At 35.7% G+C, this 16371-nt stretch overlaps 1 protein-coding gene across 1 annotated transcript in view; it reads right to left on the bottom strand.

Moving 5' to 3' along the window:
* The window catches only part of LOC125177717, a 29505-nt gene extending 17014 nt beyond the window's left edge, over positions 1-12491 (bottom strand). The window contains exon 1 of the mRNA XM_047879996.1: positions 12412-12491. Coding sequence (XP_047735952.1) covers positions 12412-12491 — 80 coding nt within the window. The remainder of the gene's footprint in view (positions 1-12411) is intronic.
* Positions 12492-16371: the final 3880 nt, after the last annotated feature.

The following is a 16371-nucleotide window of genomic DNA, read 5'->3' as shown; positions in this document are numbered from 1 at the left end:
TATATAGATCTCTTCATCAACTTTAATAATCAATTTCAAATTTTCTTCAATATACAATTCCGAATTCTTGACTTTATCGTCAAGCGCTACCTGCAAACTATTTATTTTCTCCTCAAATTGTTTCATTAGTTTATCCTCAATACCAGTTTCTATAATTTTTACTTTGTCATCGAGCGCTAACTGCAAATTGATGATTTTCTCATCAGTTTGTTTGATTAGCTTCTCTTCAACATACAATCCCAAATTAATGACATTACCATAAAAGCTGACTGCAAACTGTCAACTTTCTCATCAAATTGTTTAATCAGTTTTTCTTCAGAAGAATCGATCTTAGACTCTAAAATTTTAAAAATATCTGCAAAGCTGGACTCTAAAAATTTCAAACCTAAATCAATGTTAGAAAACTCAACTTTTAAGTCTTCTCTCAGGGTTGTAATAATTGAATTGAACTTGGAATGTTCATTTCGAAGAGTTTCGATTGAAGTTTTCAAAGACTCTAAGGGAAATACTTCAATTGGTTCTTCCTCACCATCTTTGCAAGTTGATGAAAGATTCAAATTATTTGCATGATATTAATACTTGCCATTTTATAAAGAATATTAAATTAATGAAATTTTAATACCCATTCTTATAAAGATCTAATAGGATGGAATCAAATCTCTCATACTCCAGTCTTTTCAACATTTCCAAACATAAACGTCCGCAAAATACATTACCCATTTTTTGCATTTTATAGGCGGACCAAAAAATGTTGCATTAAATCATATACGTTTTAAACTCGTTAGGACATGTCAAACCATAACTATCAAAGTAATAACAAGTACCATTTTCCTTATACCAACAAGTCCAATGCGTTCCAGTTCCCTCTTTCACATCAAGATTCAAAATTCCTCGCTCCGTTTTAAAAGGTGACCTAGGTAGTGTATCCCTCATGAAAATATCTCCGACTCTAGGAACTTTCAACACTCTCAAATAATGTTTCAAATCATGTTGTGTTAATGGTTTAATGGATATTATTTTCTTGGTGGATTCAAGTAGAGACCTCCTCCACAAGATTTTTTTTCGGTGAAGATTTTTTTTCGCGGTTATCAATCTTAAACCAGATCCCTTTTTAGCTTCCATTGCTTCATTATGTCGTCTCGTTTCTGCTATAAGTTTATCATCAGCTTTCTTCTTTTTGCCGAGCTAGCTATGGCAGAAGCTCCTCCTGCCAGGGACCCAGCAGCGCCTAGAGCTCCTAGGATAGCAGGAAGTGAAAAGATGAAACCTCCTTCTTTTGCTTTTGTTGATACAAAAGAAGTTGTAGTTTTCTTACAAATGAAGCAACGTCCGCTTTTTAATATTTATTATTTTTCGTCGTAACATATTGAGCATGCTCAGTATCAGTCTTTTTTGACATTTTACGCAATACATCATTTTAATAAGATATAAATCTGAATGAATTTTTAAATTTTAGTAATTTATATTCATTTTTTCACCATCAGATTGCAATTGAATTATTCCTTCTGGAAGAATCAGAGCATAAGCATCTGTATTATCAGGAATGTTAGTATTGAATTCAGCTTTAATCTTCATATCAATAAGACTGTCCTTATGACGTTCATTATGCCGACTGATATCAAATACGAAATTCGGATGTAAAAACCTAAAATCTCTGTATGCAACCGCACAATTTTTTCTGTAATGCATAATCTATCATCATTTTATAAACTACTGCATAATTGTTACTACCAAAATCAATTTGTAAGTTTTGCTCAGGATACCTATCGCTATTTAGCTGGATATATGCATTCTTCATATCACTGTGATCAAACAGTGCATTGTTAGAAAGTTGTGAATTATCTCTACCAGTTTGAAATGCTAAAATTACATAACGAGGTCTTTGAGTTCCCGAACATGATGTTAGAGTCCAATCCAAGAGTTTTTGATTAGGACTAATTATTGTTTGTTCCAATTGTCAATTCATGTATGCAATTTATATTCGAATTTTATCTTTTATTTGTCGATATAATTTAATCTTATACTCAACAGAGAGTTTATAAGCCGTCATTTTCCAAATTAGTCTTTTGATAGTTATTTTCCTATCACCAACTTTATATTGCTGATTTGGATCTTTATCGTTAGTCGTGAATAGAGCATTTGCATCATCACCTCTTCACAGAGTTAAGTCATGCTCGACTCCATAAATCACTTTGTCATAATTTTCACAGAATCCGAAAATATGTTCTAGGGGAATTGTAGCATTAAATTGACCGTCAGCGGCTCCTAAATAATCACTGCGTTCATTAAATCCATCATTCGATTTTTCATTTTTCTTAGTGTCAATACTTCAGAAGAACATCATATTCTCTTTGGAGTTACGTTGATAAGTTGTCAATCCTTTTAGAGTTGTAGCAATTCCAGGATAGCTATACCCCTCAATTTCCTCATTTCCGATTCTAGAAGATACTCGATCGAATAAATACATCAGACCATTATTGATAATTGATATTTTATCATCTTTGAAATTATAATTACTACCATCCTCTTTCGTTAAAAACCCTTCGATGTAAAGACAACTGTCTGATGGTAGTAGAAACTGATCTTGATTCTGAATAATAATCTTGATATCATTGTGTTCGCGATTTAAATCAGTTCAAATTTTAGGCTCATAATCATGAGTTTCAACTTTAGGAATTGATTCATCAATTTGAATAGTTTCGTTCCATTGTAAGTTCTCCATTTTTCTAAGAAATATTTTTAAAATATTATTTAATATTTTTAGACCTTACGTGCAATTGTCCTGTTATTTCCTCACCTCTAGTATTCAAAAGATTTATATTTTGATCTGTTAACCAAATTCGAATATCATAAATTAAAGGCTGATCTAAGGTTAGATAGATTGGTTGACTAGGATTCTCTACAATTTTATATCCTGGGGGAACGTTAGGAAAAAATGTATACAAAATATTGTGTAAATCACCATTGAGATATGATCCATTGATTATACTGCAGTGAACAAGTATTGCATTAACAGACATTATATTTACTATATATGTACTTTCATGTTGTCCAACACCTTCCAATACTCCATTATCAAAACCTAACAGAGTATGTAAACTGTTGGGTTTGTTAAAATAAATTTTCAAATCAGGATCACGAATAGTTATAACGCATTTCAGAGTATTGGTGTTCGCTTTTATGTCAATCGAGTCTTCATCTCCAAGTGCATTTTAATATACTTATTGATACTCTCTATCTCATAGCATCCAGTCGGAACTGTTATAACGATTTGTCCACTATATAATCCAACATAAAATTTATTATTTGTCTCATCAATATTCGGGATAGAGTGATACATGTCCATTCCCACCAATGCCAGTTCATAAAATTTGTTTGCATCCAATTTTATTGCCAGTGTGAAATTCGTGTAAATATCACTTTTTCTACCGGTAATAACTATGCTTTGGGATTCAATTTTCTTAAATAAAAATCATTCAATAGTTTAACATCATGTTCATTTAATAAATTTCTTTTTAAAAGTTTATTATTGAGTGCCTGCAAATCATTAAAGACTCCTGTGTTTCCAGCATTCAGAGAGCCAAGTAATAAGTAATGTATTGCAACAATATCATTAACGTTAGAAGGTATAACTATTATTCCTGATCCCGAAACATCTGAATCAGTATCCTTTCTTGATTCCGGAGTTGAATCCCGAGATGATGCCGGGCTTGCAGCTTTACTTCTACCAACTTCATAACGCACCTTTTCTTCTTGCATCACTTTATAGAGTGGTTTGATGAATTTTTTATATTTCTCTCCTTTGTTTGCTTTAATTGTTCCATTCGGCTTGAGATGAGCCTTAGTCTGTCTCAAAATTGCTAGGTCATTTGCAACATCATTTTCTTCATAGTTTTCAGGGGCTTGTTTTGTTAATAACTCCCATAACCCAACAGTTCCTTCATAAACTTTATTACCAATCCCTAAATCGTTATCTTGAATGGAGACAATTGTATCTCCTAGCATGGCATTTTTCCATCAAATTTTATGCCGTAAGCTTTGTCATATTCAGAACCAGATTGAATGCGTAACTTAAAAGATTCAGCTATTGGTCCAACTAGTCCTTTTGAGTCGGGTCCTTTTGAGTCTGGAGGATCTAAGGCTAATCTTTCAGCATGTTTGATTGTTAATAATTCTCTGGGAGCATCTTTCAGAGCTAACCTTGTCTGCTTAGTTTCTTCCACCATTTTGATGAGAGGTTCAATTAGGGGCTTATATACTTTTTAGCATCATCGTGTAATCTCGTTCCATAAATTTTTCTTGTGTGAATTGTTTTCTTAAGTCTCTCTTAAATTTTATCAAGTCTTGTTTTGTTTTTATATCAATAACGCCATTTTATTAAGTAAAATATCCCAACTAACTTGAACTCAATGTCTGTTTATTTCGAACTCAATGTGTGTTTAACCTAATGTCACTTCAACTCTATGTTAGTTCAGCTTCGGGAATCCAAGATTGATCATTATATCCCTTCCATTTGACTAACAATTTCCCTTTACTCTTTTTCAAAATTTTATCAATTTCATACACATCGCTGCTTTATTTAGATAATTCTTCACCGTAAAAACTCCCTATTACTTCCTCCCTATTCATATCTTTTAACCTATATGTTACAGGTTTCGTTTCTAATAGTTTAGAGACAATAAATAACTCACGTGTGAAATTAGGGAGATATCCACCATTAAAATCCTCACGTTTTCTACTAATTCTAACACGATCTCCAATCTTGAATTTATGCTTTCTTACAACAGTCTTTATCTCGGAGAATAAATTTGCATAGACTATTTTACTGTTCTGCTCCATTGAAGCTTCACGGGGAGTCATTTTTATTGATCGATGATAACTATTGTTATAATTATCAACTAAATCTGGTAAAATATCTACCCACTTTTTTGTCTTGGAGTACGTGAAATATTTCCACATTTTTGTCTTGAGAGTCCGATTAAATCTCTCAATAACTTGACCTTTTGTTTCATTTTCAGTTGCAAACCATTGAATTTCAAACTTTTTGAATAACTTTTGCGTTGGCTTGTTAATGAACTCTAGACATTTGTCTGTTTGAATTTTTACGGGTATTCGTTTGTAAAAAGCTTTTAAAAAGAAGTTTTAATCTCTTCACCAGTTTTTCTACGTATAGGAACTGCCCATGCATATTTGCTAAAGATGTCAATCACAGTTAGGATGTAGTTTTTACCTTTATCTGTATACTTCTGCATGTCAACTAAATCTGCCTGCCATTGATCATCAATCTTTGTTACTTTAACTCTTCTTGTGGTAAAATTATATTTTATTGGTTTATGTAGAGTGTAGGTTTCCTGTGACTCCAACCAATTTGTGACTTGCTTTCGAGATAAACCACTCCTACGAACGAGTTCATTTGTCCCCACATAGCCGGTTTTAGGATCGTAATATATTCGATTTAGAATTTCACCACTCATTTCTGTGAGTGAACTTTTACGTTTTTTGATACTCCATGACCTACATAACTTTTTCCAGCCATTATAGCATTAACTAACTTAGCATCAGTTCTAACATATTCAGGCTCCTTAGGATCTATCGCAATTTTAGCCGCTTTCTTCGCTAGGATATCATCGGACTTGTTTATTTTCAGTTTTTGAATGCTCACTGTAAAATATATCATGCTCTCTACAAGCTCTATCCAATGAATTAACTCCCTTATAACCTTCATTCAGTCTTTTTTACACCTTAGTGCCAGGGCCACAGAAGGAGTATGTATGCTTATCATTGAAAGAACCGTTGGGAATTTGCTCAGATTGAATGTTGAAGGGTAATTTTAAATGCAATTCTGGCAGTGGGAATTTCCTCAATATCGTGTTAAAAATGCCACAACCAGTTTTTTCGTTACGAAGAAATGATTTCAGCTGGTTTAAATATTCACTATTATCGGTTGATAGTAGCTCAGGATAGTTTATTAATGTTCTTTTATTGTAGACTATCATTTTTATTAGATTATTTTATAGAAACTACTATCATTTTGCATTACAGTGGTTTAAGGCCAGCGTAATAATACCATCTGCTAATATATGTCTTTTATCATCGTCACCATTCAGTGCGATTTTATTAATTTCTTTCGTATACAATTCATGATTATCACTTTGGATATTATACATTGTTTTTAATATAGTCTCATTATTCAATGCTCTTTTATATTCATTCATTGTTGTATTCCTTTCTATAACATTTCTCTTTATACCTTTAGCTCTCTTAGCTACAGAACACTTTGTTCGATAACAATACAGCTTTGCTCGAAGACCTATAAATTCTTCAATGGGAATGCTGCTAGTTTTATCTTTCATTTTACCGATTACTTTTTTGTTTTGATTTGAATGTAGGAAATGATTTTTAGGATAATTCGATGTATCAAATAAGTCGTAATTATCACTCATACTGTATCTTCATATAAGTCATCGGTTTAAATTTGATAGCAAAGCGAATCAGTATCGGTGAACAATATCTTTGCTTCTACCCATATTTTTCTCTAATGAAGTTGTACTGAAAGTCATACATCAATGTCTTGCTTATATCTAGTATGCTCATTCCTACATAAATTGGTTTATCAAACTTCAGCTTATGTTTTTGTATATGACAGGCTAGCAGGTTTTCCGAGAATATTTTGAATCCTTTGAAATTAGGTTTATTAACTAATCTTCTCAATTCTTGTTTAGTCTTTACCAAATTAACTTCAACTCAGTTTCTAATGTTCTCCATCGTTTTACCGAATACTGAATTATTCATGAACTTGAAGAAAACTTTATCAAAATCAGATGTCGCTTGTTGCCGCTTTTTTGTGTTCAGATCTATGTACGGCTTCATCCATGGACTTTCATCGAATTCTAATATTATGTGGATTTTCTGTAGTTTCAATCCAAGTTTCTCATACAGTTTCAAATTACTGTTATGGTTTACATATTTTTCACGCTTACCAAGATGAGGTACTAACTTATGAACATCCCCTATTTTAATATTTTCAGGAGCTAGAGGTAAATCATTATGATTGTCATGCAAGTCTTTTGGATAACTTAAGTCAACTTCGAGGATGTAGACTTTATTATCTTTGAATGGTTCATTTTCTTTCAACCATCTAAAGTTTCCTGTTGGTAGGCTGTGTGACATAGCCCAACCATATAAATTATTTGCGTCCATGTATGAAATATAATTACTCGATTTTTGAGGATCATAACTTTCCGGAATATATTTATTATTTGATTTAGCATATCTTTTAGAAATCATTGAATCGCCACCTCTAATGCCTTTTTCAATGAATAGTATCATATCAGGATCGTTCAACAAGTCTAATTCTATCTCAGTAATCTTTAATAGAGCATCAAAGGATAGACCTGGAGCTGTGAAATACTGGGCTGGATCTAATTTGTATGTTTTCAATCAGGTATTTCTAAAGTTCTCAAACACTTCACTTGATAACAAGGTGTCAACTTTGAGATAGAGATTATGATAGTCTTTGAATGCTTCACTTTGAATACATCCCAAACCTTTTTAACATGTCCATATTCTTTATCAGATATATGCTTATCATTTAATTTGTTATAGAATTCATCCCTCGATGGTAAACTAATTGAGTTCATTTTATCATAGGTATCCATGTAATCGTATAGATATATACCTTTGTTTTGTATAAATTTAAACTCCTAATTATTAGGGAAATGTTTTTTTTAATTCTACAATCTACATGCTCTGATAAATTTTTTCATAATGCATCCAACGATGAAGACATGAATCTGAAAGTTTTCAAGAATCTTAAGTCTCTTGTTATATCTCGCTCTCTTCCAGTTTTTTATCTATATACATCCCGACTTTGATTGTCTGTGTGAAATTTATGTATTTTTGATCCGTCTCAGGTATGGCATTAATTTTACCAGACACTTTACCTAGTTCTTTAATAAACAGATGTGAATCATAATTGGATAAGTTATGCATAAACACTGGGATAAGATTAGGATTTCTAATTTTAAAATTGAACTACAGATGCGCCGGACCTCTATAGTCTCCCGTTAGGTGGTTGTGGTATCTAACCTTATAGTTTTCTTTAGTAACTCTTCATGACAGACATAGCAAACTGTAGCATTTCTGTGTTCATGATATCTTTCATGTGATAAAAACATCTTTTTTGGATATTGATTTAATAATTTACGTTTTGTTTCTGCCTCTTGATATTCTACAAATTTTTCCGATGCATCTTCACCATTATATAACTCCAACTTTGAGTATCGATCAACTTTATATTTAGGATAGCAACAGAAACAATTAGGCTCATGCTTTTGAATATTCCTAGTAGAATTCGGCTTAGGGTCTGGCTGACATGAATCAATACCTATCAAAGTCGGTTCAAAATCAGCGTAAATTACAAAGGGAAGCTTGATAGTCTTTTGAAAGGCCTTGAATTTTAGTTTCTCACCACAATAAACATATTTGACAGGTGTGTGAACAGAGCAATCGTCTTTATGTTTTTCAAGTAGGTCTTCATGTGTAAATGCATGCAGGCAGTATGGACAGACATATTTGGTTTTATGACTCGCCTTATTAATAAATGGACTTAAAGACCTCATCAGGACATAATTACATCCATTCTCATTTGTTATTAACAATAATGAAACCACATCTTTATTTTTAGTTTTAGGTATTCGAAGTGGGCATAGCTCCAAACAATAAATCAAGCTATATTCATTTATAGATATATTATTAATCGTTTCAAATTAATCGACGTCTTTAATTTTCATAGGGAATTTGATATCTGCGAATTCTAACTCTTCGGCTTTCTTCTTTAATAATTTCGTTATTCTTTTACCATGTCCTTCATCCCTGCAGAAGTGGCGTGCGACCGCCCACTTAAAGCACATGTTATCTTGGTTTTTAATATTTATTAACTTATATTTTGGATGTCTCAATATTTCAGGTAATTCAATATAGCTAGAACCTCTTAAAGGTTTGTATTCAAAAATTTTAATTGTAAAGTTTAGCAACTTATTTAATATCCATCCAGAAGAGTTGTTTGTAAACTCTTCGATTCTATGTATCAGATTATCATACAGTTCTTTAATTGTATTTAAATTTATGCGGATCCTTAAAAGTTCTATAAACCTGTTTGAATTGAACCAAGCGCTATTATAGATTTTCTCGCTGCCTAATTTAAATTTATAAAACTCGATTTGCAAATTCAACTGTAATTTAATGTTATCGAATTTTGACTGTTTAACTACTTGAATAAATTCAGATGTTATATTCTTTAGAAACAACTAAGGATCAATCGTTCTTATATCATGATAAATATGTTCTGTGCATGTGTCATTACCAGCCTTCTTAATATCACCTCGCATGCTATCAAATTTATTTACAAGATGAACATTTGAATCTTCATGAACTACGATATCATCCACTTCTAAATTACAAAGATTACAATAAAAGAAAGAACTGGCTAATATGCCATCATATAGACGTTTTCTATGAGCGTTTGTTTGTTCATGCCTTTTCAAGTTTTGAAATTCGCGATTACATATTACGCATTTTGTTTTTGTATTGAAGTAAGCATTTGATATTATCGAATTGTTAATTGCTTTACGATGCTTTTGAGTTTCTATATGTTTCTTCAGGTTTTTAACCAATGTGTTATAAAGTTCACAGTTATTCATGCTGACAATATTTCTTCCATTTTACTTAAAAAATTTATCCAAAGGGTTTTCGCCTTCAATGTGTGATTTTCAACATGACTTCCATCAGATGATTCGTCAGCTCTCATTTTATGTAGAAAAAATTAAAAGCACATTGAAAAATTATTGATTCGATCTCTTTGATAAAATTAAAAAAGGGTAATAGAACACAACATTTGAGATGTAGCTTGATAGTGAATGTGGGTGGTGGTGACTCGATGCTTGAATTGGTGATGCCTGCTCGTGGGCTTGAGTCGGTTGCGTGCGGTTAATAATGGTGCGTTATGGTCGGTGCGCGTAGCTGACCCTGAGCTGGAGCAGCGCTGGCCGGATGTGCTCGGCAAGCGCTAATGACCTAATTGGTGGTTCGCTCGCTGTATCCATCTCCTCTACTCTGCTTCCATATCCATCTCCCGGGCTTCCAATTTCCACTCATTGGCAAGATGAGGATGATGACGAAATAAATTCGTGCTTTCCCTTTGCTTTTTTAATAGTTCATGGAGAGATAGGGATAAGTATTTAAGATTTTGAAACCGATATCCGAGCTTGCAATCCATCGAAGTCGATTTGCGTAGGATATACTGCTGCCTATATGGTCAGCTAACAATGTTTGCAAGGTAGACCTTTTTTCTCCGCACACATATTCATTGAAACGTTTTTCACACAGAAGGTGTAAGAAATATCCGAAGAGCATTTGATCTGCGAGGAAGGCTTTCTGCTGTGATTTTATTACATTTTTAGATCTCACCAAATAACTGAAAATTTCGTCATAATTATCACAAGTATGAGCAGGAGGTTCAATACTTCTGTACTGTTGATTGTCAAATACATGCTTCTTTAGCCAATTATTCAGCTCCATCGGTGTTTGAAATCTGCTTCTCTTCATTGCATTGAAAACTTGTCTAACAAAAACACGAAGATTTTTGGATGTGTATTCTATCTTTCTCGATCATATTTTTCACTGTTTGATATGATTGAGGGTCTCTTAACGCCTCTTCGATCCTTCCTACAACTTGAATCAGTTCAGACCGTGCATTTCTCAGCATAAGTTCTTCCACAGAAATTATGCCCGCCATCACTTTTTTCCTCGAACTTTCACAAAAATGTATTGTAACTCATGTGTATGAGAATGGTGATCTGATGCAGTCGTTCTCCGAGGTGGTAATGTCACACAATGAGCATGAGCACCTCTCCTTAAAGTGTTACTCGCGTGATATTAAATAGACAACACCCATTCCCTGTGACCGATTTAACGTGCTTTGTGAGGGGCTCGGGAAATGACTCGTGGGAAAGGGGTGTTTGCTCTATATAAGTAAATGAATTGAGCTGGTGAAATACCCTGGCAGTACGCTGTATCAGCATTCAGGATTACACTGTAAGAAATTATATATTCCACAGAAGTATTTTTCAAGTAACCGCTCTAGGTTAAGTCCAGAGTTCTCAGTTAAAGAGTGCTCAATCGGGGTAAATGGTCGTTAACTCATGATTCGGGGGTAATTGGTTAATTTTGTTGGGTAAGATTCGGGCTAAATGATCGGTACCCTGTTAAGCTGTTTATACAGATTCGGGGTAATTGGTTAATTTTTGTGTTAGTTGGAGGTTTTTCTATTACCCCCCGATATTGAAAGAGGTTTTAATCGGGGGGTAATTGGTTAATTTTGTTGGGTAAGAATCGGGGTAACATTGTGGTAACCTATGATTTAAGCTGTTTATGCAAAGTGTGACGGTACACCCCTTATCTATACTACTTGCTCATATAATGTAACTGTCACGAGAAAACATGTATAACTAAATCCGGTCATATCTCAACATGAAGGGACATGTTCAAAGAGTTGCATTGTGAAGAGCAATGTATAGGAATTTCAATAATATTTTATTTTACACACCAATCGTGTATAATGTGGTATATACCACCTTATAATGTGGTATTCTAATAAAATGATGTACTTCCGACAGTCTTTCTCTCATACTACGCTCTATATTATATTTGGTGTTTTCCTTCACCGTACTGCTATATAGAAGCGTCGGCCGGCGGTAAGTAAGCTCTAAAAGTAGCTTTTAATTACGCGCTCCGGCTGGCTGAGGGGCGTTTCAGACGGCTTTGGCAACTAATTTTGGGACAAGCCGGGATAGTCACTTTGGTGCGTAGTTTCTACGCACCGATTTGTTTCAGTGTAGGAGGGTAAATAAAATCGTAGATATGAGGACAAATACAATGGTAAGTAGGAGGGTAAATACAATAGTAAGTAAGAGGGTAAATACAATAGTAAGTAGGAGTGTTGATACAGTAGTAAGTAGGAGGACAAATGCATCAATATGTTAGAGGGTAAAGACAATAGCAAATACGTGGGTAAATACAATAGTTATTAAGATGGCAATTAAAATAGTAAGTAGGAGTGTGTATACAATTATAAGTTAGAGGGCAAATACCTTAATAAGAAGGAGGGTAAATACAAAAGTAAATAGGAGGGCAAATATCTTAGTAAGTAGGAGGGTAAATACAATAGTAAGTAGGAAGGAAACTACACCATAAGTATGAGGGTATATATAATAGTAAGTAGGAGAGTAAATGCAATAGTAAGTAGGAGGGTTAATATAATAGTAAGTAGGAGAAGAAATAGTAAGGGTGACTCAATTAAATCACGAGCGACCCAACGACTTCATGAGAAGGTACCGTGCAGCAACAACTTACGGCTCCAATGGACGTCGCGGCTGCACGAGACATCGCAGGCGTTCAAGAAGTAGCGAACAGCAGCACCCAGGCTCAGCCATCTCCCGGGTCCGACCATCGCTCCTGCGACACAACGCGGACAATAACTTCGAGCAACGTCACCAGAACACATTAATAATCAGTGCACATCATCATCGTCGCAGGTTCAGTCATGTCAACACCAGCCCAATATTAATAAAAGGAATTTCACGAGGAAGTGTGATGGCCATGTGCTGAATTCATCCAGATCATCATCTCCGTTAACATAGATTTCAACGTATCTATGTAAAATATAAAAGATGAGTTGGTCAGGCGCTACGACCTCGGGCGTCTACCACGATGATATCACATCAGTGAATTGCTAATGCATCTCACAGAAATGAACCAAGTTAATCGGGACAGAGAATTGACTTCTGATATCTTCACTGAGTGACTCAAAGCCCCTCGTCAGCTTTCCCAGTTGGAGTGTAGTCACTGAAAGGCTCTTCATCGACTTCGTCCTGAGGCAGAGAATAAAATTCCTACATAAATTTTTCGTATCAGCTCGAGCTGAGTTTTTTCAATTCATCGTAATGATGTTTATCCTCAATCTAGGTCTTATTGAGCATGATATCATTTCAGAAATTCTTGAGGTAACGAAATGCATTGAGTAACGTATCGGCAGAACTGCTGTTTCCGTTATTGCAGTGTCAAGTAATGTCCCCGTACCCTCATTGCTGGTTTGCTGCTTGACCATCTCTCTTAACTACTCTTGACCATCTCTCTTCTAAATATAGCTTTAACTTCAGCAGAAGGTAAAAGGCAGTACCTATGTTCGAGGCTTCCATGACTATCTAAGGTCAATTAACCGTTACTACCCTACAGGGGCCATACTTTCAAAACTCGCTAAGTGAACGTAAGTACTTACGCTCTATTTTCTTGTCTATGATTAGTGGATTTTGCTTGCGTGGCCGTCAATGATTGGCTGATGGACTTACGATCTCTTAACTTTTTTTGAAAGTATGGGCCCTGGTAACGTGTCGATGTAAGCCGCATTATTCGTTCAACCCCACTTGAAATGTGATGATGTAAGTCTTATTAACTATTTACCCTTGTATCTAATGTAAAACATCGATAAAGCCTTTTAATAATACTTCCATCCCTCGGAGTGCATATTAATCCCAATTATGCGGCTAATCCGTAGAATTTCTGATTTTTATTCGAATACTCAATGGTTCGCAAAAAAAGATCATATCGGAATTTTATATTCGCACGACTTTTCCCCCTAAGCTACCTCAAATTGAATTTTTACCTGAAGTTGAATTTTGACCTCAAGTTTAGTTTTGATCTATTCAACGTTTCCGCGTTTCTCTCATATTGACTAGTGCCAGTGTTGTCGATATCAGTGAACGGCTATTAATCTTACAACCGCATTTCGATGTCCAACATATACAGTTCTGCCTCAATTACATACGAAGACTTTTTGAAACATGGCCTCCGAAGCAGCTAATGCCATCAGAGCAGCACGAAGCTTATGCCATCATATGGGCTTGCAGCACCTGTCATCAGAGCGGCATGCAGTTCATGCCGTCAGAGCAGCTTACAGCTCATACCATCAGAGCGGCTTGCAGCACAAGCCATCAGAGCGGCTTGCAGCACAAGCCATCAGAGCGGCTTGCAGCACAAGCCATCAGAGCGGCTTGCAGCTCATGCCATCAGAGCGGCTTGCAGCTCTTGCCTTCAGTGGCAGTAACAGCAGCAGTAACAGCAGCAGTAACAGCAGCAGTAACAGCAGCAGTAACAGCAGCAGTAACAGCGGCAGTAACAACGGCAGTAACAGCGGCAGTAACAGCAGCAGTAACAGCAGCAGTAACAGCAGCAGTAACAGCGGCAGTAACAGCAGCAGTAACAGCGGCAGTAACAGCGTCGGGTGTCTCTGAGCAGTAAAGTTTATCTTCGCTCGATAATTTCAGGGCCAGGAAATAACATCTCGCCTCGCACGGTCTCCACCGTTTGAACAAATCAGACTAATGTTTGGAGACCGGCCCAAACACACGTTGCCGCCAGTCGCAGTATACGAGTCAAGCTTATTACTCTCGTCTTGGTGAGGTTGTATAAATGTTTGCCAGTGTGTATTCTCGTTCGTTTCAGTTTGTTCTTAACCGAGAGATCACCGTCCGACCAAACATCTGAATCAAAGTTATATTGAATGTTAATTTGTTACATAAACGGTAATTAAACGCTATTTTGTTAGATAAACGTTTGCTAAACGTTACTTTCTTAGATAAACTTTAATTAAAAGTTGTTCTGTTAGATAAACGTTTATTAAACGTTGTTTTGTTAGATGAACGTTAATTAAACGTTGTTTTATTGGATAAACGTTAATTAAACGTTGTTTTGCTAGATAAACGTTAGTTAAACGTTATTTTTGTAGATAAACGTTAATTCAACGTTGTTTTGTTAATCGTATCGTGATTTTGTGGAATCCTTTTTGTTGAATTAACGTTAATTAATTGTTATTCCAAATGCCGGAAACGCGTTGTTTGGTGGTATTAACGTTATATTAAACGTTGCTTTGCTAAATTAACATTGAATAAAACGTTATGGTGTTGAAATAACGTTAATTAAACGTTGTTTCGACGTTGAATGGCTCGTGCGGTCTATGTACATATAAAACAAGTTATTTTGGACGTGTGAACTCAACCCTCTTGTTGAGGTCGCACGCAGGTGGATTTCGCTCGATCGAAATGAAGATTTCCTTCAATGAATGAAAACCCTCGGGCTAGGTTATCAGAATTAATTTAAATGATCAGAATGATCATCAGAATCTATAAATGTGATTAAATAATTTAAATGATTATAATATATAATTTAGAAGATATTTCCAGCAGAAACAGTTGGTAATCTACACTGAGTAGTCAATGTAATATATAATAATCCCGATATAATAATCCCGAAATGAGTCAGCAACAGCAGCAGCAACAACAAACACATCAACGGCAGCAACAGCAGCAACAGCAGCAACAACAGCAGCAACAGCAGCAACAGCAGCAACAACAGCAGCAGCAGCAACAACAGCAGCAACAGCAGCAACAGCAGCAACAACAGCAGCAACAGCAGCAACAGCAGCAACAACAGCAGCAACAGCATGAGCAACAAAAACAAGAGCAACAACAACTTCAGCAACAAAAACAGCAACAACAGCAACAACAGCAGCAACAACAGCAGCAACATCAGCAGCATCATAAGAAGCAGCAACAGCAGCAACAACATAAAAAACATCAGCAACAGCAAGAGCTACAAAAACAAGAGCAACAACAACTTCAGCAACAAAAACAACAACATCAGCAGCAACAACAGCAACAACAGCAGCAACAACAGCAGCAATATCAGCAGCATCATAAGAAGCAACACAGCAGCAGCAACAGCAGCAAAAAAACAGCAGCAACATCAGCAGCAACAGCAGAAGCAACAGCAGCAGAAAGAACAGCAGCAGCAACAGCAGCAACAACAGCAGCAACATCAGCATCAACACCAGAAGCAACAGCAGCAGCAACAGCAGCAGCAACAACAGCAGCAGCAACAGCAGCATTTTCAGCATTAGCAACATCAGCAGCAACAGCAGCAGCAACAACAGCAGCAGCAACAGCAGCATTTTCAGCATTAGCAACACCAGCAACAACAGCAGCAACAGCAGCATCATCTGCAGCAACAACAGCAGCAACAACAGCAGTAACAGCAGCAACAACAGCAGCAGCAACAGTAGCATTTGCGGCATTAGCAACATCACCAGCAACAGCAGCAACAACAGCAGCAACATCAGCAGCAACCACAGCAGCAACAGCAGTAACAACAGCAGCAACAGCAGCAACAACAGCAGCTGCAACAGCAGCAACATCAGCAGCGACAACAGCAGCAGCAACAGCAGCAACATCAGCAGCGACAACAACAGCAGCAACAGCA

The sequence above is a fragment of the Hyalella azteca genome, unplaced genomic scaffold, assembly GCF_000764305.2.
Source record: "Hyalella azteca isolate HAZT.00-mixed unplaced genomic scaffold, Hazt_2.0.2 contig4375, whole genome shotgun sequence".
Lineage (NCBI taxonomy): Eukaryota > Metazoa > Arthropoda > Malacostraca > Amphipoda > Hyalellidae > Hyalella > Hyalella azteca.
Note: the sequence above shows the minus strand (reverse complement) of the source record. Positions and strands in the feature narration are given on the sequence as shown.